General features: G+C 46.7%; 1 protein-coding gene across 3 annotated transcripts in view; it reads left to right on the top strand.

Moving 5' to 3' along the window:
• The window catches only part of LOC135909205 (nuclear pore membrane glycoprotein 210-like), a 286,256-nt gene that overhangs the window by 234,902 nt on the left and 24,251 nt on the right, over positions 1–27,103 (top strand). For all 3 annotated transcript variants that reach the window (XR_010566632.2, XM_065441064.2, XM_065441065.2), the window contains exons 13-16: positions 6,789–6,900; positions 11,061–11,123; positions 11,183–11,229; positions 11,290–11,363. Coding sequence is in view for 2 of the 3 variants with exons in the window: in XM_065441064.2 (XP_065297136.1) it covers positions 6,789–6,900; positions 11,061–11,123; positions 11,183–11,229; positions 11,290–11,363 (296 nt within the window). In the remaining variant the exon portion in view is untranslated. The remainder of the gene's footprint in view (positions 1–6,788; positions 6,901–11,060; positions 11,124–11,182; positions 11,230–11,289; positions 11,364–27,103) is intronic.

The following is a 27,103-nucleotide window of genomic DNA, read 5'->3' as shown; positions in this document are numbered from 1 at the left end:
TTTACTGTATACAAACATACAAGTACAATTTGACAAATAATTCAGTAGGAATACAATGAGCAATTACAAAAGCTATTAGAAAAAGGGCAAGATATACAAACACATTAAACAGCATTCTAGCAAGTAATGTTGGTTAAGGCATCACGCAACAAAACATTATCACTGATGGATACAATGTTTGCGGGAAGGTGGTTCCACTCTAGTGAAGTCCGAGGTACGAATGACTGGGAAAATGTATTTGTGCTGCAAGAAGGCACGTGAACCTTGTAAGAATGATCTATGCGACGAGATACGTAGTGTGGAGTATGGATCAATACATCACGCAATGTTGTGTGGTGAATAATTTTGTGAAGTAGTAGTAAACGGGAGACTTTACGTCGAGCTGCAAGAGATGGAAGAGAAAGGCTAGTTTTCATGGCTGTTACGCTGGCAGTTCTGTTATAATTTTAAAAAATAAAACGAGCAGGGTTATTCTGAACTAATTCTAATGCGTTAAATTTAGGTTATTAGAGTCCCAGACTAATGTAGCGTATTCTAATTTCGGGCGTATTAGTGTTTTATAAACCAATAAGTTCAAGGAGTGTGGAAACTTTAAAAAGTTTTGCCTTAAGTAACCAAGTGCACGGTTAGCATTGTTCACTATATTAGTAATGCGAGTTGCCCAGGTAAGGTCGTATGTAACATGAATTCCTAAGTACTTATACGAAGTTACCGTATTTACACGATTGTAAGTCGACCACATTTTTTAAATTTGAAAATCTGAAGTGGGGGGGGGGGGGGGGTGACTTACAATCGAAACCAAAACATGGCACCAACCACTACCAGCAACTACCAGCAAGTATTTGTGGCCCCGAGGTGTAGATGGCAAGGGCCCGATAATGTCAACACTGAGCTCTTCCATGGGCGATGTTGCCCACTGACTGCTCATGAGGCCTTCTGGTTTTTTGTGCCGAGCTTTTGTGCTCTGACAGACAGTACGGCATCGCACATACTTTGATATGTCTGCTCGCATGCCAAGCCAGACGAATCGTGCAGCAATACGCCTCAGAGTTTTGAAAAATCCAGCATGGCCTGCAGTGGGATGGTCGTGGGCCACCTTCAGTGCCAGCTGGCGCAAGTGATTAGGTAACCACGCTACCTTCTGGTTGCCTCTTTGCTGAACCAGCAATCCGCTTGGCTGCAGTTCCGTTGTTTCGGCCAGATCGCGAAAGAGGCAATGATCAGGGTCCGAGCTTGGTAGCTGAGTCCCTTGGACCACCGCCTTCAGCTTTAAGAGGCGGTCATCACAAGCCTGTTCTTGTACCAACTGTGTTGTGTCACTCAGCAGGGAAGAGTCAACATCCGAGGCCACAGCTACTTCATCAAATGTAATTTTGCCTTAAGGTTCTGGAGCAGCAATAGGGAACAGCGTCTGATGTAGGTTGTCACTTGGGTTGTCTTCACACTGGAGAGGGGCTCTACTCAAGGCATCAGCGGGTATGTTTGCCAGCCCTCGTCTGTGCTTGATTCGGCAGTTGAAGCCCTGCAGCCGAAGAACCCAACGCTTGACCCTGGGTGAAGCTTGGTCGGTATTAAACATCCATGCCAGGGAGGAGTGGTCACAGTGTATCTCAAGCTCCGTAAATTCAAGATATGCCCTGAACTTGTCCACTGCCCAGACTACTGCCTAGCATTCCCACTCCTGGACAGTATAATGGCTCTCGGCTGCTGTAAGGACTCTGCTAATGAAGGAAACAGGCTGCAGACCATCAGGGCCAGCCTGCAGTAGCACAGCTGCAATGCCAATGCCACTTGCATCTGTCTCCACCACTGTTGAAAACCAGGAAGCGGAGCCGAAGTAGAGAACGTCTTCTTCATTCGATGCTTCTAAAAACAACTAAAAAAATGCAGGCGCGCGCTCGGCTCCACGCTCGTTTCTCACTTCGACTTCTTCTCTTCGTTTCCGGAGCATAATATTCAACAACCACAAAGGGTCGATTTAGATCTGGGAGGCTTATAACAGCATCCTGAGCTAAGGCCTGCTTGAGTGCAGTGAAAGCCTGTTCTTGGCGCTCCTCCCACTGCCATGGCTCGTTCTTCTTCAATAGGTTGGTCAGTGAATGTGCCGTCAGTGAAAAGTGAGGGATGAAGCTTCTATAGTAGCCGGCAAGTCCCAGGAAGGCTTGTAGCTGCTTAACTGTACTGGGTCCGGCAAGTCCCAGGAAGGCTTGCAGCTGCTTAACTGTACTGGGTCTTGGGTAATCCAGCACTGCACGCACCTTGTCCTCATCTGGTCTGCACTGCCCAGGGGAGATGATGTGACCGAAAAACTTGAGGGACTGACGGCAGACCTGTACTTTATCTGAATTAATTGTAAGGCCAGCACCCTCAATGCGTTATAGCACTTCCCTTACATGTTCAACATTGTTCTCCAGTGTCTCTGAGTATACAAGGACATCATCTAAAGATGCCATAGCAAAGTGGTGATTGATTCCCTGCAGCACCCGGTCCATTAGGGTTTGAAAAGTTGCTGGACCGCCTGCCACCCCGAAGGGCATCCTCGTAAATTCAAATGTACCTTGATGGCAAATGAAGGCTGTTTTAGCTATGTCAGCCTTGCAAACAGGAATTTGGAAAAACCCTTGGGAGAGATCAAAGCTGGAAAACCGCATTGCTCGGCCTAACTGCGCTAGCAGCCAGTCTGTTCGAGGCATTGGGTAGGCAGGTACTCAGGTGTGTGCATTTAACGGACCGTAGTCCACAGCGAGCCGGTAGCCTCCAGACTTCTTAACAACGAGCACTGGGGCGCTAGTCCACAGGCTGGTGCTTCGTCTTATAAGGCCCTGTTCTAGGAGGTCATCCACACAGCCTTCGATGATCTTCTGCTTCTTCGCATTCACTGGACGTAGCTTGCATCTCACGGGCGCACTGTCCCCTGTGTCAATGCGGTGCTGAGCCAGGGTGGTACATCCCGCAACTGTAGTAAATAGGTGGCTAAAGTCATCGAGGACTTTACTCATGCTTGGGCGTAGTTCCCTGGTGCCAGCCTGATGCATGTTCTCTATGCCTGGAACTACAAGCACTTCTTCAAAGAGGCTGTGCAAGTGGTACGACTCTCCATCTTCTATTTCAAGTGCTGTTGCTGGGTCCTTTTCGCACTTAGCAAATGGCACCATGCACTGTGGATCGGTTCCAATCATCCACCCACCCAGTGATACATGTAAAGAGATGCCTGTTGCTGTTAAAAAATCTCTAATAATAATATATGGGGTTTTACGTGCCAAAACCACTTTCTGATTATGAGGCACGCCGTAGTGGGGGACTACGGAAATTTTGACCACCTGGGGTTCTTTAACGTGCACCTAAATCTAAGTACACGGGTGTTCTCGCATTTCGCCCCCATCGAAATGCGGCCGCCGTGGCCGGGATTCGATCCCGCGACCTCGTGCTCAGCAGCCTAACACCATAGCCACTGAGCAACCACGGCGGGTAAAAAATCTCTGCCCAGCACAATGTCCCGACACAAGTCTGGCACACACAGGAAGCGTTGATTGCGGCTGCTTGTGGCCCACATTATATTGCACTTGAGGGAAGTCGTTGACTGAGACCAACCTGTTGCCAGGCGGAGTGCTTGTTCCTGTGTTTTGGGTTTGGCGCCCCCCTCGACCGCTACCCTTGCCGCCGGCAATCCAAGCAAGCTCAGACTCGAGCCTGTGTCCAGTAGGGCCTGGAATGTCGTCCTCCCGATCTGCACTTCCATGAGAGGCTCCTTGTTGCCGGCCAAGGCCGCTACTTGCAGCGCAGTCTCGTAGGTGCTTGCCGGTGTAGCACCTACCGTCCCCCGTTTCCCGTACACTGAGACCGGATATGTCCTATCCCGTTGCATTGGTAGCAGCGGGGTGGGCCGCCACGCCGACCTGTAGGGCACTCGCGGGCCATGTGACCGACGCCTCCGCAGCGATGACAGTTGAATCCTCTGTGGTCACGCGGCTGGTACCTTTGCTGCTGTGACAGCGTTGAGAGATGTGGCATCCTTGTGGTGAATGCGGCCAATCCGTGCAATTGGTCTCGGTGGTAGGAGGGCTGTATCGCCGCAGGGTGCAACGGCCAGGGGGGACGCCGCCAGCGGATACTGGAACACAACCCTCCGGGTTGTGATCCCGGCACGCCGGCCACGTTAGTAGCCGATTGGAAGGCCAAGTCTCTCGCGACTTGGTGAGTAGGGGGTGGTGGTGGCTTGTACTGCATGCACCTCCAGAAACGCTCCATGAGACCGTCAGCGGCCTTCACCAACTCCGCGAGACTGCTGAACTGTCTTCCCTCCACCAAATCCTGGAGTTGTGGGTGCATCTGCCGCAGCACGCGGTCAACCTTTTCCGACTCGGGCACTTCGCCGCCAATCCGGTCGTAGTAGTCCGCGATGGTATATATGAATTCCTTTAAATTTTCTTGGGGATGCTGCGTCCGGTGCCCCAGCTCTTGTTTTAAGCGGCGCTTCGCGTCAATGGAGGAGAATTCCGCAATATACGCCGCAGTGAACTCCTCCCACGATGCGAACGAGTTCACGAATCGCCACCACAACTTCGCGCTACCTTCCAGCGCAGCAGGCACAATGTGCGTAAGCCTCTTGTCAGCTGCGACACCGCTGACCAAACAAAACGTTTCAAGCCGGTCCAAAAATTCCTCGGGGGACTGATGGTCACTGAACCCCTTAAACTTTGGAAGCTGACCTGGCTGACCTCCTGTGGAGCGCAGTCGCTCGCCGGTTGAACCGCCGCCGCCGTTGTCGTAGAACCCATAGGCACTGCCTCAGCCGCCATCAGTCTGTCTGACAGCTGCTGCGATTCGCTCGCGTTCTATGGTAGATCCGCTCGTCTGCCCCAGCAGATGCTGTACTAATTGCTTGGGAACGTCCACTGTCTTCATGTCCACGTAGATCCCGGACGGGCCCCCACTTGTCACGATCGACGACACGCCACACGTTGTCCCAAACTACCGCTTTATTTCCCTAACGCCAACCTTCCGCGCCCGCAACACCCGCAACCACACTCCAATCCCTTTTCACTCTCTCCCCACACCCTCGCGCCGCGGTCCTGCCCGCACCCTCGCGCCACCTGTTCACCGCTCAGTCAACTACTGTAGATCCTGCGTTTGGCCTCCGAGAACCGTGGCTCCTCGTCGTGGGTCTTGGGCTCGCTTGCCCCGGCCCTTGCACGTCACAACCCATCAATGCACAAGTCAGATAAAATCAAGCTCATCCTCAAAGGAATAGGTGATGACGCATTTCAAATGCTATTGGCTAAAGACCCACAAACCGTTGCAGATGTTGTGAGCTTGTACCAGTGTTTCAATGAACTACACAAGCAATGCGCCCAAACTTGATGCCCTCTGGAACAGAATGACTCGATCTTTGCATTGTCTCTGGGTGACCAGAATACCCTGTTGAACCGGGGAGTGTCACAAGCATGTCACTGGGGAGTGGAGGGAGCGGGTGTTGTACTTTGGTCGCGCAGGCTTTATCTTGAACACGATATGCTTTGGGGGCACAGTCTAGGTGGGCCAAAGGTTTGTAGCTTTGCATACGTTGTTCTTGCCACTCAATTTGTGTTGAAGCGACAGACAACGCGAAGTTCACTTCGCTCACTGCTGCTGCTGTTGCGATACCTTATGCCAGCATTTTGACAGCGAGGTCCACGGTCATCGAGTGTGATGTGTTCATGTTTGCCTGTGCGCGCTCACACCATGCTTGTGAATTTAGTTTGTAAGCAAATGTTTACAAGGGGGCGTTCTACTCTGGTGGCTGCTGCGTATGGCATGGCCATGCGAGCCGTGTCTAGAATATGAACTATGATGCAGACAGTCTAGGCACATCGAGGGCCGATAGTTTTGTATGCATTATAGCACCCATACGCTTGCGAGTCACTCGTGTTCACGAAGTGAAACATTGCTGTCTCTTTGTTACCTCCTCTTGGTTTCGCCTCTATCCACAGGCGATGTGCACCGCAGGCCTCAAATAAAGTGCCTTGCGCGCATGCCCGGGCACAGCACATCCAGACACCCTAGCCTCCAGGATTGGTAGTGGTGGCGGTCACTCCGAAGGTTCATCTTAACCCAAGTGCACGTCTGAAGTGTCTTGTTTGAAGCGTTTTTTTTTTTTGCATTGAGTTTATGGAAAACCAAACAAACAAACGTTCCCATGATGCTTGTTATATGCGAAAATTTGGCTTAAGTTCGTCTTAATGAGAGTTCCCTGCACTTCAAAAGTCTTTTTTTTTTCTCAAATTCCTACTTGGAGTTAATACAGTGATCTTTGACTGCATCCTGCAACTGACAGCCCTCTAACAGCTGGTATCAGGGCCAGTCTCCCATAGTTTATGAGCACAATCAATTGAGGAAAAAGCTGACGAGCGATAAGAGAAAGAGAGAGAAATTTATTTACAGAAAGGCAGAGAGGTCGGCCTGAGCTATAACTTGCTCTGACCTGCTACTCTACACTGGGGAAGAGGGATGGGGAGGGAAAGGGCTGATGAATGGTGATGGTATAAAAGCGATAAGATGGTTGTCTTCACTGTGGGAGAATGCTGCTGTCGCAGTAAACAAGAGCAGAGGGAATCGCTGTAGTCTGCTGTCTTTTTTGCCTTCCGTTTGCTTGCATTTCTAAGTACGTATGAAACTGGCTTCTTTGTGTGTGAGTTTTCCTGAAGTTGCAAATTCGAGCTCATCACTATTTGTGCTTTGTTTTGACTTGCCCAGCTATTAGCTCTGTTGGTAAACACACCGCTTGTGGCAACCCAATAACGTCCTTGCAGGCGGTGCACCCAGCCAATGCAGTGGCAGTCGCCTACGGGGCACTCAAGGAGGTGGCTTTCGAGGGGGGCCCCCGGCCGTGGCCTATGCTTCCTGCAGGATACCAAGTGCAGTGTATGTTGGGCCTTCCCTGTGTGTATGGGCAGCGGCAACAATCATTTGAGTTTTTCTTATGGAAGCTTGCTGGGCTCCTGGCTTACAACAGACAGGGCACAAAAGAAAAAAAATTATTTTCAGTGCAATTATGAAGTTTTAATAACGTTGAATTTAATTATTGCTTTCTAGGAATATGTGGAGTGACTTGCAAGTAATTTTCGAGCAACAAGATACTTTTTTCAGTAATTATTCTGCGCAAGTACTTTCAAAAGGGAGTATTCAGTATTCCACTTAGTTACTTTTTGCTGTGCACTCAATGAAGCGGCAACCATATGTACGCTACATTCAAGCAACAAGTAATGCAACAGGCAGGCCCTCTCAAGCTGATGCATCACAGCGTGGAGCAGCCACGTGGATGCGACATCGCGAGAAAAAGTAGCTACAAATTTATATTGTTGTTCAAGTAAATGCACTTGTGCACCCGTAAAGATATCACAAGCATACCTCGAGGTTAGTGTTTTAACCAAGGTGTATTAGAAATGGCTTTATTATGCTGTCGTGGCCAGGAGAAATCCATCCCATGCTGCCAGTGTATTTTGCAGTTATTCTTGGCGTCTCAGGCTTAACACTGTCAAAACTAATAACTGATCTCACTAATAACGACAAGACAATGGCGATACTTTGTCCTCAGCTTGAAATGAGACGATGCAATGGCTGATATTACTGTTTATCTTTTGCTGTTACGGCAGAGAGCAAATTGCAGAGAGCAGGCGCACCACGGCGGACAAGTTGTTGCCTTGTTGTTGCACAATGAGGTTGGTCCCAGTGGAAGTTGCCGTGCCAAATTCTGGACGAGAAGTGAAATTTTTTGGCTGCTCAAAAACCAGCGACGTGACAGGTGACATCAACAGATCACCTTCCACGACGACAAAACTTTTCGCTTGAAAATTGTGTGCATGTGGTTGCGCCTTACATTACCTTTAAAGGGACACTAAATGCAAATATTAGGTCAAGCTAAGGTGATAAGTTAGTGCTCTAGAATTTCTAAGGCATCAATATTATCATGAGGCCTGCCTTAGTAGCAAGAAATTGAGGTAAATTCTGGGCACGAGTAGAGACTCCCTCGGGACATTAAAGTAGTTGCCCGATGATGAAAGCACTCCCCATTTAAATTCTATCTCTAGTACCCAAACACTCATTATAAAAACATCACTGTATTGCATTTCAAGACAAAAGAAAATGCTACTTGTCCAGTTATACTCAATTGTAGAAAAATATCGTTGACATTACTCTTGACAACGACGCGGGCAGCGGAAAGGTGTTGTTTTCGCTTGATTCTGCGCCACCCACGCTTTCACGTTTCGGTAGTTTCTTTATCGCACAGTGCTGCGTTGGTTTTTCTGGCTTGCGAAACTCACACAAACTGAAAGTAGAAGAGAATTCCACTTCCATGTGATGTCACAGGATGCCCGAATGGTCGATGCCACTTGACCAAAAGCAGCTGCAGCGGTGAATGCACCGCTCTTAGTTTTGGTTTCTCCATGGCCACGCATTTACGTCTTGTGCAAGAAATGGTGCCTCCTTTTGTTGGGCGCCATTTTACTCGCTGACGGCAGAAAATGGTGGTGATGGCATATGCAACGTCGCTACTCTCCGGTTGGGAGCCGGAAGATTTGAATTGTGATAAAGGTATTCAGAGCCTTCAGATGCAATTTTCTCATGAACCAAGTCTTTTCTTGACACGAAGCAACCGTTGCGAGGTTTCTGGAATGGTATTTGAGCAGTCCACGTCTACTTATTTGCCTTTAGTCTCCCTTCAATGCGAAAGCATTATATACTCCATTACATGAAAATCCGTTTTACTCTGCAGCATGACAGAATGATAGTACCAAAAATGCCTGATGGTGCAAAGAGTTAAAACACATAAAAAAGGCTTGGACTGATGTCAAATTTCTCAGGAAGGTTTCTTTAAAAAAAGTAAATTAATGACCTTGAAAAGAAAATTTAGTACATTTCGGTGTGGGTGGGAATCGAACTCGATCCTCCGCGGTGCGCTTCCTCGTTACCACGGTGGCTCCATGGTTCTGTCTGACTAAAGGTGTGCCCTGTGCATATGTCATTACACACGTCACGTCGCACTCATCTGTCTGACTAAAGGTGTGGCCTAGTGTGTGCGTCATTGGGCATGTGACAGCACAGCCAATGGAGAGGAGGTGGTGCCACATCATGAGTGTGTAAAATAAAAAGCATTAATGTCCAATTGAATGCTATTGAGCAATCTTTCAAGCTATGAACTTGCAGGCAAGTGAGTACATTGAAAGGCTTGGCCCGTTTTGATTTAGCCTTACCAAGGCGCAGTTAGAATGCTAGCGAATGCTTGTGTGCACAAGGAATGTGCAAAAAAAGAAAAGCATTTCACCAAAGGGACTGTAATTCTTTCGCATTCCCGCATGTAAGCAGTCTTAAGTGTGCCTGCTGAATTTTTCTGAGCAACTCGTGCACATATATTTAAAAGGCTAACTACTTGAGATAGCTTACAATGAAGCTACATGGTCAACTTCTGAATTGCCTCCATGTTTGAATTCAAGGCAACTTGAATTGCCAAGGCTTGCTGCATTATGGATTATGCCAGTGTACAAAATGGGGAGGGGGCTGTGTCTCCTCAGCCCTGCTCCTACTGTAGAACCTTTTTATGCTCAACTTCGTGTCCCGTCATTTCATGGGTAAAGTAAAATTTCATTGTAAGGAAAACCTATGTGCTTCTAATGACAGTTGCTATCAAGTTTGCTAAGGGCTACCACGACTGGTAGCGAAATGAAACTCCTCCACTTCAGATACTTGTCCACGTGGGCGGAACTGGAGCGCAGCCCCAAGAGGCCGAGAACCCATGCAGAACTCGCGCTGAGAGAGCTTACATACAGTTTGGGACAACAAGGGATAGTGTTGTTGTCATACAAGGGCTTTTCTATTGTGCATGGTTAACCACAGTTGCGTGATACAGTTGAACCTTGCAATAACGAAATCAGCGGGGAGCGCGAAAAAATTCGCTTTCACAAGAATTTTGGTGTTGCAAAATGAGAGAGCACAGATAGGCAATGTGTCTCAGAACGAAACTTTACTGTCAAAATTCTGTTAGTTTACCTTGGCAAGTTCGCTCGAGGATATAGAACCGCATTGCTGATAGTACAAAGTGCGCCGCATGTATCTATCAGCAGTGGCAGCACTGCCATGAAGCAGTATTCTCGTTCAGTTGCTTTCGGAGATACGATCACTTTTGTGAGAGTTCGCGTAACTTGGCACCCACACAGAGCAGCAGCGCTCCACGTGTGCAGCAACATTTCTCCAGCGCATGCTGTTGCCCGTAGGTGCCGACTCATCCAGTACCGAGTGCAAAAGGCTTCGTATCTCGTATATCCGAAGGCAATTGATTGAGATTACAGCCCCTTCGCGCAAATATACATCCAGGGCAGAATCCACATGTGATGCCTGCCGGGCGCCACCAAAACCAGCGTATTCCTGGATGATCGCTCAATCACGGCCCGATGCATGGCGCTCCATGCTGCGACCACCATCTCAAGTGCCATGAACATTTCCATGTCTGTGGGACAAGGATTTCTTTGTTCTTGCTGCATTTTTCTCACCGAGGCACACATTATGCATTGCACTGTGTGCAATGCCGTCATCACGTGTCGGTAGCAACATGCATGCAGCTTCAAGGGGGCGATCAACAAACAAGATGGCGGCCGTGACGTGGTTCCAGCGCATGCAATCACTTCTGGCACTTGGAAAATGGCGGCACCCACGCAAGTGTAATGTGGTGGTAGTTTACGTAATTTTAGTGCAAGCAATTTCATTTGAGCAAAATTTAAAGCCTGCTAGCCTTGCATGAGTAGGTAATATGCGAGGTCACGTTCCGGCAAATTTCGTTGATGCGGGATTGTACTACAGCAACATTTCATTGTTGAGAGGTACAAAATGCATTGAATCCTATGGGCATTTGCTGGGGATACAAAAATATTTCATTGTCATGAGCATTTCATTGTTGCAGGATTTCTTTATCGCGAGTTTCGGCTATATACCATCAGCTTTTGAGGTTTACAATCAGCTGTTGAGCTGTGCAGCAGCATTCTGTATGTCCTTGGCAATACCCGCTGAACTCCACATGGCCTGCCATGCAGTGTCTCCGAACATGGCTGACATCGTGAGCGTCATGCGCATTGTGGACCCCCATCGCAGAAATAGTAAGTACTTGCCCCTGGCAGGCTGTAGTGCCTCTTACAAGCACATCTGATTTGTGCAGGAGACCTGCACGTGTTCCAGGTGCTGTGCCAGGCAATAGGGGAGTTGGTGAGTGCATAGTGTACAGGAAAATGAAATGAAATACTGAGCAGCTGCCCCATAATGCAGGTTCTCAAGCTGTCTGTGGGCAACAATGTCTCAGCCAGTCTCCCGAGCCCAGCCTCCAGCACAGTCAGCATCAGGCAAGCCCTAAATCATATCAGCACCACTTAGTATACCAGTATGGCATTCTGGGCACTTGCTACCAAACATTTTTGAGGAGACACCTAAACATGATCTTATACTTCTTTTATTTACTTTTTTATTTACTGTTTTGTGAATCTTGCAGTGATTTAAGCTTAACAGGTTGAAAAAAATTGCAGATCCCATGCACTGTGGAAATCGATGTAAGCGATGCTTTGTCTGCTGTTTGCGTTCATTGACGTTATTTGGTGGTGATATTGACAGCATACGACAGTCGTGACGTGACGTGAAATGTTACTTTGCCTACTCTGCTTGTGTTTGTTGTTCTTGCTCTGCTCGATGCTTTATGCGAGCCTTCGCTTCTTGGCACTAAGTGCACGCTTCGGCGCCATTCTGGGTTGTAGCGTTGTAGCTCACAAAACTGCCTCCTTTCTCTCTCGATTTCCTCTCTAACATTCTCCTCACCGCCTCTCTCTACTGTCATTGCTGTTGTGGGTGAACACGGAAACAAGTTTGGCAGCTCCTGCACTGCATTTGTGGGGAGGTCACGTCTAATTACAGCGTCCAGAGGGCATTGTGCACAAACGACGCAGTGTAAATGACACGAGCTTCTCGGGTCATCTTTCCTTCATACCACACTCCTTTCATGTGTTAACACGATAACATCAAGGGCCCCATGTCGAAAAAAAATCCGATATTGGTGCTGCAGGCATCGTTCGGCAAGTAATCTCTCTGAACCACAACAGCGCAGGCCCTCCACGTGGCTCATACCTTGCCCTACATTGTTTACAAAGTTACTCCTTGGAATTTTGAGAGGAATTTTGAGAATGACAGCTCATAAACAAATGTCATGAAACAAAACACCAATAGTGCATGCCTTTTATATTTCTGTGGCATGGCCACATCTCAAACACGTTCTGATGTGGCTGGCGTTCACGGTGTGCAGGACCACAGCAGCAGCAGCAGTGGGAAAGTAGAAGAAAGAGGCAAAGAAAGCATCGCTTTAAAACAGTTTAACACATGTCGAAAAAATGAATGCATTTCTGCTTCCTGCTGGGTCTGCCAGTGACCAAGCAAATTGTGAGTGATGTATTGCTGGATTGGCTTCACTACAACGGTTAAGCTCACTTGCAGCACCCAAAATGGAGGTTGACAAGGAGCTGGCCTCGCATGGGCATGTGCATCAGCAGGCATTTGGTGTGCTGAGACACCACAGACCCTTGCACATGGGGGTCAGTGCACAAAGCACATGCGTTCACTGCACAATTGCACAATATTGTTGCCTATGCCCTGTTAAAGCACACGGTGAGTCTCCAGATATTATCTCTTTACTGAGCTAAGCGTCAGCGTGCAGTGCCAAGAACGACCTTGTTCTCGTCTTCAGTCTCCTGGTCTGCCGCACCATGTAGTACTACCCCTCCTCCCAAGAAAAAAGAAAAATAGACAGCATAGGCTTGATGTGAGAAGGCCCAAGAGGGCATAGGATGAACACATAGTCACAATCACTGTGGTGTGGTATAGTCGCAAGCCACTAAGCAACAACAAACAAACAAAACTGACTAAGCTGCTGAAAACATTGCCTATTAGGGGCTGTAGTACTGTTTTAACTGCACAATGTGGACAATCTGGACAACATAAACAGCAGGAATGCGCCTGAAGTGTCCATATAATTGCTATCGTAATAATATAATCAGAATATCCAGCAACTGAAGCAGCCCGTGGCCCATTACTTTCACCATTAGACATTTCGCTGCGCCGCAACGTCTTCTTTTCTTTTCTTTCTTTCTTTTTTCTTTTTTCTTTTTTTTTTTAAGAGCAGGGTCACCGAAATGAAGAAATACAAAGGAAAGATGTTGGCCACAATTGAATGCCTACTTTGGGCACCTAATGTGGCTACCGAAGATATATTGAAGAAAACTTGAGACGCTTGCAACTTGAAACATATGCATACTGCTCGGTATCGTACACCGGTGAGACAAGACTCTCCGGAGAGGTTGCGCTCAAGGGAATGTGTTGAAATACGTCGAGTCCCCACGGTGATGGCGGCGAGCGACCATTGTTTCTTTTTCTCATCTGCTAGTCAGAAGGCATCCAAAACTCTGCCAGGTGAAAATCCACTCGGCCAGAGAAAAATGAACGTGCACCAAAGTGCGCTGCATAGTGATCGGGGCAACACAAGAAAAACGCATGCGCTCTTGCTGGCTCTGGCGGCGCACGAGTAGCGAGAACAAGAAAACTGAAGAGGCTCAGTGTGCCCTCGCGAATAAACGTCACAGTATAAAAACAAACAACGTAGTTACCTTTGCTTGCATAAGTGTCTTGACATGGGTGCTTTGGCACAGGTGAAAAAAAATGTTAATATTCTTTTTTGTGACATGACAGCATAAATGAACCACCACAACGCTTCGTCTAATCGCACCTCACTGCGTGTTTTGTCAACTTCTCTGATAGTGGGTTGATTTGGCTTGTCTCGTTGTATGTTCCAATGCACGACATTATAAAAGTCAATGCCCCTTTGGCGTCAAATGTTTATAACAACATTAAACCCACAACATTCAGCAATCGAAAACCTAAAGCACAACTTTAAAAATGTCAATGCACCTTTCTTATCAGAAGTTTCAGAACTTTATACCCATAAAGTTTCGGAATTGAAATCCATGTGCTCCATAGATTCTGCGGCCTCCACAAGATGCCGTGACGAGCCCGCTTTTCATCAAAACGCCCTTGAAACTTTGTGCTCAGAAGGGGCTCCTTGCATTATGCGACTTCCGGTGCACGGGCATTGCAGCAAAATCCAGCCCTAGTTTGGAAGGTACGCGATGAGATGTCTTTTCGAGCGTAAAAAAGACGTTCTAGACAAAATCCAGAATGATTTCCGGCGCCGGGGGTTGTTTTGGTTAGCGGTGCATGGGCAGCACGAAAAAATTTCGGTGGGGGGGGGGGAGGGGGAGGGTTGAAGCCCCATAAGCCACCCCTCCCCCCTTCTGTCTGCGCCCCTGGTTGTCACGTGGGCCTCTGTCGTAAAACTGGGAAAAGAGAAGCTTGCACTACACATATTGTTTCAGTGTTACTTTGAAAACTCTTGTCTCACTTCTGATGATTTTTTTTTTTCATTTTATTACCTTAAAGACCCACGAGGGGTATTACATAAGGGGTTGGTACATATATTTTGGTGAGCTAGTGTTAACACAATGAAACAAGACTGGTAACATTATTGGCAAAGTTGGATAAGCATGTGATGGCTGCGATGTCGTTGGGTAGGTTGTTCCAGTCTGCTGCAGTACGGGAAAAAAAATGATGCGGCAAAGATGGTAGTTCGGGCACAAGGTCGGGAAACTTGAAGTAGATGACGAGTGCGATGAGATATGCGGGCTGGAGGGACGATGTAGGGTGCGCGGCGTAGTGAACTGTGGGAAAATTTATGAAACAAGCAAAGGCTGGCAATACGGCGACGAAGTGATAAGGGCAATAAGTCGGATTCAGCTTTCAAAGCTGACACACTGATGTCGTAAGAATATGATGAATGGATGAATCTGGCTGCTCTGTTTTGGACTGATTCAAGTGCATTTATAAGGTAAGTTTGGTGTGGGTTCCAAATGGATGAGGCATATTCTAATTTTGGTCTGACAAAGGATTTGTACGCTAATAACTTCACATGTTTAGGGGCTTGGCAGAGATGTCTTAAAAATCCAATTGTTTTATTAGCGGATGAAATGATGTTCGTAACATGTGGGCTCCAGGACAAGTCACCACACAAGGTAATGCATAAGTACTTGTATGATAGAACCGGTCGTACAGGGACGTTAGCTTTAATTAATCAGCATTCATCTGCTGCATTAATCAAAGCCACCATCATCGCCGCCATTTTCATTACCTTGCTGCCTCGAACCACGCAGATCCGCTTGTCTTCCTCAGTATTTGCGTAGCACTGGCTTATACCGCTAGTCAGGTGTTCTCGAGTGCAGCACGCAAAATCGCGTGCTGCGCGAAACAAGACAAATGCAACAGCTCGCGTGCGACGCAGTCAGTAGAAGTGCACCGCACAGCAAAAAAAGAGTAAGGAAAAAGAAAAATGAAGGCGGGCCCGTGACGTATGCGTCACGTGATCTTTGAGCTCCGGTATGGGAGAATGCAGGGAAACAATTTCGCTTGTGGAGGCTAGACGGGGCAGGTGGAAAGAGTGTCTCTCTTGGCAGTGGCCCTCACCTCCTGAAATTATGGGTTCACGGCACTGAAATATTTCTATCTCGGTTATTAATGATCCAGTTTGAAAATTTTTTGCAGCAGAACACTCCCTAGAGGGCACATAACTTCCAGTATATAACCGAAATTTGATATGTGGCCTGGTGTAGGGGCCCTTTGAGGGCAGTAAAAGACATGCATTCATTTTTTCTAACTGCCTCATTTTTCAGATGTTTTCATGGCCCCTAGGGAGTCCGAAAAATCAGACGTTGACTGTACAACTAAAAGGAAGCTTCAAATGGTCCTTGGGGTGAATGCGCAGCAGGAGGATGAGAACAGAAACGACATACGCATTGAAGAATGAAGGGGAAAGGAAGTGAGCTGCGGCTTCTTTGAAGGAGCTTGAGCTCAAAAAGCAATGGAACACCTCTATCTAAACCAAAATAAACTCTTTAAAGTAATAAAACACAACACTGAGGTGTTGTGCATGGGCTGAGAGTTTGTCAGGACAGTTGAGGTTTACTTACCAACTGTTGAGAGAGAATGTCACGTATGACAAAGGTCATGCCTCATACCAATCAGCTTGCTATGAGTTGATAGAAATTGCTCGTATTCGAAAATGTTTGCTTCTGTATGTATCTCCTTTCTATCGCATTTGAGAATGTACGACTCGATTTGCAATGGTTTTTAGCATTCTTTTAAAGATATTTTATTCGCTGTGACTTTTACTAACCCCACCCTTCCGTTTTCTTTTTGAATAATATAAACATTAGTCCTTACCATTCAAACTGTATTAAGTCGGTTCTTTTTAAAAATTTTTTAACATGCTTACTAGAGAGTGGCAGCATCGGGCGACATGGTGTCAACCTGCTTGACATAAAACGAAGTCCTGTGTCACTCAGGGAATTTCGCAATGGCACTCAGAGAAAACCTGGAAAACTCAGGAAAATTGTAAATGTCAACTTGGTAGACACCTGGGCCTGCTAATGAATCCGAAATGACCAATATGTCTAGCGACGGCTTGTAATGACCACAGTTGATTACAAATGACTAAAAATGCTTACCAGTGAACAATAATGACTAATAATGACTGAAGTGACTTGTAATGACTACTAATGACTATGAAATGACCAACATGTCTTACGACAACTTGTAATGACTACACTTGATTATAAATGACTAAATATACTTAGTAATGACTAATAATGACTGAAATTACTTGTAAGGACTACGAAATGGCCAAAATGTCTAATGACACATTGTGATGGCTACAATTGATTAGAAATGACTAAAAATGTTTAGTAATGACTAATAATGACTGAAATGACTACTAATGACATGGTATGACCAACATGTGTAACGATGGCTTGTAATGACCACAATAGATAACAAATGACTAAAAATGCTTAGTATAGAGCATTAATGACTAAAAGAGAAGAGGCAAAGAGAAAGAGGCGAATGATAAAAGGAGGAAGAGTACACATTCACCGTTCACCTCTGAAAAATGCTCCTAGAAGACCCTGCTTTTTTTTTTTTGCTGTATGCTTTTAATGATGCTTATGGTGCTAGAAATGTGCTGAAACTGAATTATTAATGGACAGAATTCATTGATTGCTGAAAGGTAATAAGATTGTGTATATGTGACACCACAACAAATGTGACGCACTTTGCAATGCAGCTTTCTTTTTACTCTTGGTGCGATGACATCATACTTAGCCATTCCTAACTTTCCCAGTGTTACTTTGATTTGGACTTGCACATGTCTTATATTTGTGTATTTTTTTTACCGGCAAAGAAAAAGAAAAGAAGATGGCAGACTTTAGCTATTCCTTTGGCTCTGAACTCATTTTCTTGACAGCAGCATTCTTCTACAGTGAAGACCATCGTCTTACCTTCCGTTGCCTATTTCTTCCTTAAATAATCAGATTCACATACTACGGAGTCCCAGACAAGAACACCGAGGCTATAATGCACTTTCTGGGGGTTGGCGTGTTTTAAAAAAAAAGACTTATTAATTTAAAGTAAGAAACTGAAAAAAATTAATAATATTTTAAACAGTAATATATTTACATGATAGTAAAAAAATGCAAGTGGTGACACTGACGGTCGAATTATGCCAGCATCCACCATCGCTTGTAGGTCTGCTTTCAACCATATCTTCATTTCTCATGACATATTGCTACGGCATGAGCCGGGCGAGGAGAAGAAGAAGAAGACGTGAGCGTGTGCAGCCTCGAGACTCCATCTTTACTTCACCATCAATCTCGGTCCTTAAATAAAGCCTGTTTAACTTTAACCGTAACAGTTTTGTGGTGGAGGTGCGGGGTACTTCGACCAAGACGACGGAGCTGCTGCAGCAAGTACCACGCCGGAGCCGACGCCTCGCTCGACTGCCCCCAACACCACTTGAGATCCCGATGTCCCACAGCGGTGACCAACAGCCTTCTCTGGCTGCTCCAGTGCGAACAACCGGTGCCTGGATGCATCAGATGGAGCCCCGCCCTTTCTCAGGAAAATTCGGCGAGGACGTGGAGGAATGGCTCACCCACTACAAGCGTGTGAGCAAGTACAACAGCTGGAACGCCACGGCTCAGCTCGACAATGTGGTTCTGTTCCTCACAGACACTGCGCTCGTGTGGTTCGAGAACCATGAAGATATCTGCGCAACGTGGGACAGCTTCGTTACTCACCTTACCGAGTGCTTAGTTGATTCCACCACGAAAAGGAAGCGGGCGGAGCTGACATTGCTTCAGCGTGCTCAAGTCCCAGGTGAGACCTGTACTACGTACATTGAGGCAATCCTGAAGCTTTGCAGAACGGTCAATCCTCGAATGTCCGAAGAGGATAAGGTTGGACACCTTCTCAAAGGCATAGCCGAGGATGTGTACAATTATTTAATCGGAAAGGAGAGTCTCGCCTCGGTCGCCGACCTCATCAAGCATTGCCGCACATTTGAGGCCTTGAAGCTGCGCCGTATCACGCCTAAGTTCGGCAGGTTGACAATTGTCACAACGGTGGCAAGCGTTGAAGACAATGACAACTACAGTTTTCAATGTGACCTTGCGGCAACTATAAGGCAAATTGTCCGCGAAGAACTTGAAAGACACACCAAAGGGGCGGATGTCGAACTGCTTGGCTGGGCTCCCAACCAACCTCAAGAACATGCATCTGCTGTGTCCGCATTGTCTGCCATGCCAGGCGTTGCAGAGTGTCGAGTCGATCAACTGCGACAGCACCGACGTACCTTTCCCAACGACGCGATGCACGATCAACGAACTCGTCGAGCTACCACCACGAATCAGAATTCGGAAGATTGCGTTTATTATTCTCAGCGTCCCAGGGTTGACCCCGAGGTTTACAACGTCGGTCGCGCATCGCCTGTGTGTTACAGCTGTGGCGCCTCAGGACACATTGCTCGTTTTTGTCGCCGGCGCCGACAGACAACAAGATATGGCCCACCACCAACTTGGCCTAATTTTGAACGTGACGGTTATGACGACCGTTGGCCGACAGACCCTGATAGTGCAAACGCCACAGGCGCGCCATCCCGGAATACCTTCCATCAATATAGTAGAAGGAGTGGCTCGCCAGCTTCAGACCGCAGCCTGACGCCCCCAACCAGTCGCCAACACCGTTCACCGTCACCACGGCGACGTGCTGCGTCACCACAGCCGTCGGGAAACTAGCCGGCGCGGCCGATGGAGGTAAGGTCGCCGGACAGTCTGCGTCTCTGCGAAATACTGTACTCCTCTGCCTATTATGATGGTGAAGAACAAAGTGCATGTGTTAATTGATAGTATACCTGCAACAGCATTAGTGTATACTGGTGCTACCGTTTCCGTCATGAGTGTGACTTTCAAGGAGAGGCTGGGTCGGAAAGTTATGTTCCCGTGGAATGATGGTGTGACGTTTCGTGGTGTCAGTGGAGAGTGCCTGGTTCCCCTTGGTATTTGTGTTGCAAGTGTTTTATTCGGAGGAGAAGATCTTAAAACAGAATTTCTCGTACTGCCACGATGCACTCATGATGTGATTCTCGGGATTGACTTTCTTCAGGATTGTGGTGCATCCGTTAACTGTGGCACAGGCGAAATTACTTTGAATAGCACGCTTCTTGCCACCCTTGCCGACACATCCTTACCAGTGAAAAACTATTGTGTTGTTTCGAACGATTTGCTGATACCGCCTTGGTCACTCTCCCGTATCCCTGTCAATTTCGCTGCTGCCGACCTTTCATCGTTTGACGCGCAAGTCCAGCCACTTACGTCGAGCTGCGCAAAGAAAGATGTACTTGTACCACGCTCTGTCGTGAGGGTAGTGGATGGCACCTCAAATTTGTGGGCTTTCAATTGCTCTTGTGTCCCTGCCGTTCTCCCGCATGATATGAAGCTTGCTGAATTTGACGAGATTACTTATAGCTTCATTACAGTTCTAAGCGAGGAGGAGCAGTCTCATACTAGCGATCCCCAACGAAACATTTCTGAAGAGCAGATCCTACGAATGATCAACAAGGCACTGGCCTCACATGAGCGCCGCGCTCTCGCACAAGTATTGTGGGCACATCTTTCTGTGTTCGATTTCACACAAGGCAACAAGCAGGCTTCACTCCCGCGTTCTCGTGCTCGCCACAGAATTGAAACCGGATCTGCGCACCCCATTCGGCAAAAGCCTTACCGCGTTTCTTCAACCGAGAGTACAGTTATTGCTGAACAGGTGAAAGACATGCTGCGGAATAATGTTGTTCAAGAGTCTTCTGGTCCGTGGGCAGCACCAGTAATCTTAGTAAAGAAGAAGGATGGATCCTGGAGGTTTTGCGTTGATTACAGGAAACTGAATGCGGTCACCAAAAAGGATGTGTATCCACTTCCTAGAATTGATGATATCACCGATTGTCTACATTCCGCTGCCTACTTTTCATCACTGGATTTGCGATCAGGGTATTGGCAGATACCCATGCACCCAGACGATAAGGAGAAAACGGCCTTCGTGACACCAGACGGTCTTTTTGAATTTAACGTTATGCCGTTCGGTCTTTGTAAAGCGCCAGCAACATTCGAACGATTCATGGATACTATCCTCCGAGGACTTAAATGGGAAATTTGTTTGTGCTACCTCGATGATGTGGTGATTTTTGGCAGCACATTGAGTGAACATAACAGCCGTCTCAATCTTGTTCTGGATTGTGTCAAACAGGCCGGCTTGATGCTAAATTCCAAGAAATGTCGTTTCGGAGAAACCGAGATGTTAGTACTTGGGCATCTGGTCGACAAAAACGGTGTGAGGCCAGATCCACGGAAGATTGAGGCAGTCAGTTCCTTCGAAGCACCGAAGTCAGTGCGGGAGTTGAGGAGTTTCTTGGGCCTGTGCTCGTACTTTCGTCGTTTCGTCCCAAGATTCGCCGACGTGGTGTACCCCCTAACATGTCTTCTCGAAAAAGCCGTCCCTTTCAATTGGACATCGGCTTGCGACGACGCGTTCCGTCAGCTAAAATTTCTGCTAACGTCAGGGCCCATATTGCGTCACTTCGATGCATCCGCACCTACGGAAGTGCACGCTGATGCCAGTGGCATCGGCATCGGTGCCGTACTTGTGCAACGTCATCAAGGAGCTGAACACGTTGTGGCTTATGCTAGTCGCTCTTTGACTAAGGCGGAACGCAATTACACTGTGACCGAGCAAGAATGCTTGGCAGCTGTTTTCGCTGTCCACAAATTTCGACCCTATATCTACGGACACCCGTTCACTATCATTACTGACCACCACGCGTTGTGCTGGTTGGTGAATCTCCGTGACCCGTGTGGACGACTGGCACGTTGGGCTCTTCGACTGCAGGAGTACGACTTCGTTATTTCCTACAAGTCCGGGCGTCGCCACGCAGATGCAGACTGTCTCTCCCGTTCCTCTGACGACGACGGAGTGTGACGAAGACAATTTTGATGACTGTTTTGCTCCCATTTCTTCTACATTCCCAGACTCGATGACTTTCAAAGCAGAGCAGGAAAATGATATTAGTTTGGAACCTCTATTTGTAGCCGCATCGCATCCTGGAGCCACCGGTCGATTTTGTGTCCGTGACGGCCTGCTTTACAAGACCAATTATGCGGTTAAAGGCGCACGCTTCCTTCTGGCCGTGCCGCAAAGTCTGCGAACGGACATACTGAGAGCCATGCACAACGATGTAACCTCTGGCCATCTAGGATTCGTAAGAACTTTGAACCGGACACAGGAGCGTTTTTACTGGCCCAAAATGCGGGACACAGTCAAGCACTACGTCGCCAGTTGCGAACAATGTCAACGCTACAAGCGACCTACGACCGCTCCGCCAGGTCTTCTCCAACCTCTGCCGCCACCTTGCCTGCCATTTGAACAAGTGGGTATTGATCTTCTGGGCCAATTTCCCCGATCATCTAACGACAACCGATGGGTGATCGTATGTGTCGACCATCTGACCCGTTACGCGGAAACGGCGGCCGTACCATCTTCAACAGCTGCGTCCGTTGCGACGTTTTTGCTTCGATTCATTATTCTTCGACATGGTCCCCCCCGTGTCATCATTAGCAATCGCGGTCGTCAGTTCGTTGCGGACGCCGTAGAAGAACTGCTTCGTCTCTGCAGTTCGCAGTTCTTCCGTCATTCAACGCCTTATCACCCTCAGACAAATGGGCTTGTGGAACGTACGAACAGAACTCTAACTAACATGCTGGCCATGTACGTATCTTCCGATCACAAGGACTGGGATGACGTACTCCCCTTGATCACCTATGCTTATAATACTGCAAAGCATGAGACGACCGATTACAGTCCTTTTTATCTCCTTTATGCACGTTCACCGCTAAGCTGCATTGTCACTATACTACCGTTTGACTTTCACAGCGAGTACTCTGTTGCCAAGACGCTTTGTCTTGCCGAAGAAGCCAGGCGTATCGCTCGTCTTCGCACTGTGGCATCGCAAGACCGATCGAAAGAGCGCTATGACAGCCGACACCAGTCTGTCTCGTACACCAAAGGAGACTTTGTGTGGTTGTGGACTCCGCAACGTAAACGTGGCTTATGCGAAAAGTTTTTACCCCAGTACACGGGCCCATTCGTCATTGTAGATCGCTTGAGTGACTTGATGTACGTGGTGGCACGCGTGACGTCCGCTGGTCGTCGGTCTAGCCGGACCCAGTTAGTACATGTTGCCCGTCTTAAGCGGTTTTACCCTACGCTTTCCGAGTGATTTGGACTTGCCCAGCGGGCTTCGTCTGGCAACCGGGGATTGCTACGGCATGAGCCGGGCGAGGAGAAGAAGAAGAAGACGTGAGCGTGTGCAGCCTCGGGACGCCATCTTTACTTCACCATCAATCTCGGTCCTTAAATAAAGCCTGTTTAACTTTAACCGTAACAATATCATATGGAGTTCTTCTAACCACTGCTTTGTCTGCGAGGTCGAAAGGAGCCGCATGAGATTTTATCGCTGGTGGGTAGTTCCCTTTGCAGAAAAGCTCTGGGAATAGTGTTTTTATGTCATCCTCACAGCAAATTTGTTTTAGGTGTTCAAGTACCTCTAGCTTGTTCTTTCTTGTTAAGTTTTCTTCAATCAAGACTTTGTCATCCCAGTAGATGTTCATCTTTAACATTTTTCTATCAGGACGGCACAACAGAAAGTCACAACTTACATCTGGCAACACTAATACGTCTGACTGAATGCTGTGACCTTGAATTCAAGAATACTCGCCCACTCATTATGTAAGCTCACAGTCCCATCATATGTCTTAACACGCAGGACCCTGCCACTATGCAGGCGGCTGACGTGCACTATACTCTTATTTATTATGGGCACAGAGGCTCCACTGTCCAGAAGTGCTTTCATTTCAGTGCCATCGACCTTGACAGGGACGTGAAGCAAGCAGGTGGACACTACGTACACGGTACCATACATTTGAGGCTTTTCATCGACACTGACTTGTTTTTGTGGCAACAATTGACGTATAGTCGGATCCTTCAGTGCGGCATGTTGACTACTCCCCTTGACACAATCGGTAAGGGGATACGAACTTTCTTTTAGGTTATGTGTTGGGCTGAGTGGAGGAACCCTTTTGTTGATAGGCGGTAAACCCATCTTTTGCATTCAGCTCCCTTGAATTAGGAATATCTCTTGTTCTGCAGGCCTGTAGTTCTTGCGTCGATTCCGTTGTTGATAACAAGAATTGCGTGCACTGCGAAAGGTCTTCAAATGTCACTGGTGCTTTTATCTGAACTTGGTTTCGTACATCTACAGATGGCCCTTGTGTAATTGAAACTGTAATGGCCGGTGATATGAGCTTAGGTTCTGCTTCATACAACAAACGGCATTTTTTAATAAGTACTCTAGTAAAGAACCACATTGGTATGTGAAGCGTAGGGCTGCATTCCAACTTTCAACAGGGTTTTGACGGAAAGCCGCGAAAAAATTTCTTTTCCAATTGCTCCAGCAAGCTGGTAGCTTATCCAAAAACTGCATGTCATACCACTTTCTAGTGGTGGCACCGAGGTAGCAACGCATATTCTGAATCTTCTCATCATCAGAGAGCCGCCCATTCTTCTCACATGCATATTCGTAAAACCAAAGCTAGTACTAGTTGGCACTCATAAAGCTTTCCTTGAATATATCTGGTTCCACAACATTCCGTTCGAGGTTATCCAACCTGAGCAGAGTTGACAGAAGTTGACTCTGATGCATCATCTGTCATTGCTGTTGCTCGATGACATTCAAAATAAGGCTCGCCTCTGCCGATGTTTCATGCTTAACGGTGTGTCAGTGTGAAGGCTCTAGGACCAAGTCCACAAGCTCCTGCAGCTGCAGGTCCACTTTTAACGGATCTCGTCTGCAGAAGTTCTTCGCGACTCATAGAAGCTCCTTCCAGTGCCACTTCGACGAGGTTGGCCATTATGACATCCCAGGCAAGGTCTTTTGCTGGCTCACCTTGCACTTAGTAACAGCTAAAGGATATGCCCGTTCGTGACTTTGGGTCAACAAAGAAGTCACCCACATGTTTGCTTCGACGGCTGTGCCAAACTGTAACATTCCTAAAGTGATTCGCTTAGACACATGTGTAAAGAGACGGGTGTCATTCCCCATTTTAATCTTCTCCACCCTGGTATCTTCCTCCTCTTCTTATCCCTCATTATCTTCTATGACTCTTCTGGAGCAGACCACTTCAACGTACTACGGGGTACAGGAGAAGAACACAGAGGCTGTAACACACTTCCTGGAGGTTGGCTTGTTCTCAAACAAAAACTTTTTAATTTAAAGTAATAATCTGAAAAAAATGTATTATAATACTTTAAACAGTAATATATTTACATGATAGTAAAAAAATAACAGTGTGAATCGGATAAAGTTGTGACTTGTCCTTTGGGATGTAGGCAACTCACATTTTCTATGACATAGTAATGTATGTTGCGTAATTTGAATTACACAGATGGATATTTCTTACCACTCTTACTCCCTCTGTATAATTGAGATATATTTATTCAGTTAAATGCATAGCTTTATGGAATGTATTGTGTGCAGCTGCTGAGTAAAAAAATTATGCTTTTTTTTTGTTTTTGCTCTGAGGAAGTTCTACATTTCACTATTTAAAATAATGGATTCTATAATCTTGGTTCATCAGGTTTATTTTCGTTTGTCTTGTTTAAGACGACCACATTTCATTGTTTTCATTTAGTAGGAGTACCTACCTGCCCAATGTGATTGCATCATGTCATTCGAGATGAACTTCAAACTTGATCTCTTTACACAATTTTTAAATCCAGTTTTTTTGTCAATCATTATTTAGTCTGCAGGTGATGCGGCAGTCGCTTTATTAAAGGGACCCTAAAATGATTTTGATGATCTTGTGCTAGCTTACTGAGTTATTATGGTAGGTCCTTGTGATCATTAAGTGATGCATATGAGCGCTCCACATAAAGCGTTGAGCAAAACGAGAACAAGGTAAAATCGGTAGCCAACATTTCTACAAGTGGACTTGTCTTTTTGAAGGCGACATAGGCTTTCTTTGGCACAATATATGTAGGTAGGGTTCTTCTAAAGGGGAGGGGGGGGGGGGTAAGGCAGGTGGGTGCAGCAACGACCGAAGGTGTTAGCAGTGAGGGTGTAGCATTGTGAATAAAGGAGTGCTGTGCACAAGGTCGGTGGCACGGCCATCTGCACAGCACCCCTCTTTTATCTGCTTCACTGGAGGTCGTGGGCTATCGTGTATCTGAAATAGATAATAAAAGGAGTGGCAGAAAACACTGCTCACGAAAAAAAAAAATTATAAGAACTTACTGAAATGGCATAAATATATAAATAAAAGGAAAAAAGGGAGGAAAAGAAAACCACTAAGCTACTAAACTAAGTGTTATTGCCTATAGCTTGAAGTTTAGCGTACCAAATTCTCTGTATTTTCTTTCTCATTCAGAACGGAAATTTGACTAAGATTGACTGTAAGACTGTAAGTACATCAAAGTTATGACCTGGTTGGTTGGCCTTGTGCACAGCACTCCTTTATTCTCAATTCTTCACCCTCACCAAGAACGCACCTTTGGTCATTGCCACACCCACCTGCTTTACCGCCTATCCCCTTTAGAAAAAGCCTGCCTATATATACTGTGCCGAGGAAAGCATATGTCGCCTTGAAAAAGGTAAGTCCACTTGTCAAAACGTTGGCTCTTGCATTTAACTTGCTGTCATTTTGCTCATCATCTTGAATTTCCATCTCCTGCCGTCCTTGTGTTTCTCACGTAAAACGTGTAATTTAGGAGGTTTTAAAAATGTGCATCACTAGTGATTGCAGCGGCGCTGCTCTCCCATGTTTTTAGCCACCCCCTCCTGGTTGACATACCGTATTTACTTGCATAATGATCACACTTTTTTGTCAGAAAAATTAACGCGGGTTAATTTTTCCACTAGAATAAAAAAAAAATTTTTAGCCCGCGTTTGCTGCGGGACACCAAAACAAGAATGGTGGCCGGCGAAGCAAGCCGAACGCGCCGAATGTGATTTTTTTCTTCTTCTCATTAGTACATTACGTGCATTGAAACAGTTTCTTCCGTATCAGTAATGAATAATATTGTTAATATCGGCAAGTTTGCTGCAATAATGTAGCCATGTCCACTTTGAGGGGACAGAAACAAATGGGCGCACTTAGCTGCCAGCGACATAGAAACACAGGGCTGGCATGCTACGGAAACTGCGGCATCTGTCTTCACTACTATCCTAATACGGCAAGTTTCTGCTAAGGGTGGGTAACAATATCTTAGCCTTTCCATAACATCCTTCCCGTAACAATATCTTAGCCGTGTTACAAGCGTCGGCGTAGTAATAGGATACACTTTTAACGTATCAGTGTAAACGTGGCTACTGTCGTTGCCTCTCGCGATTTGTTGCATGCCTACGAATGCAGATGAGAAGAATCGAAAGGCGCCTTTTTTGTTGTTGTTGACCACAACCATTATAAAGCCTACACATAATAAAGGCAAGGTTGGTTGCAGCTTTTTTTAGTCATGGAAGTGCGGAAAGTGATTAAAGTAATGAAATGAGGCATCTACTTGAGAA

Source organism: Dermacentor albipictus, chromosome 9, assembly GCF_038994185.2.
Source record: "Dermacentor albipictus isolate Rhodes 1998 colony chromosome 9, USDA_Dalb.pri_finalv2, whole genome shotgun sequence".
Classification (NCBI taxonomy): domain Eukaryota; kingdom Metazoa; phylum Arthropoda; class Arachnida; order Ixodida; family Ixodidae; genus Dermacentor; species Dermacentor albipictus.
Note: the sequence above shows the minus strand (reverse complement) of the source record. Positions and strands in the feature narration are given on the sequence as shown.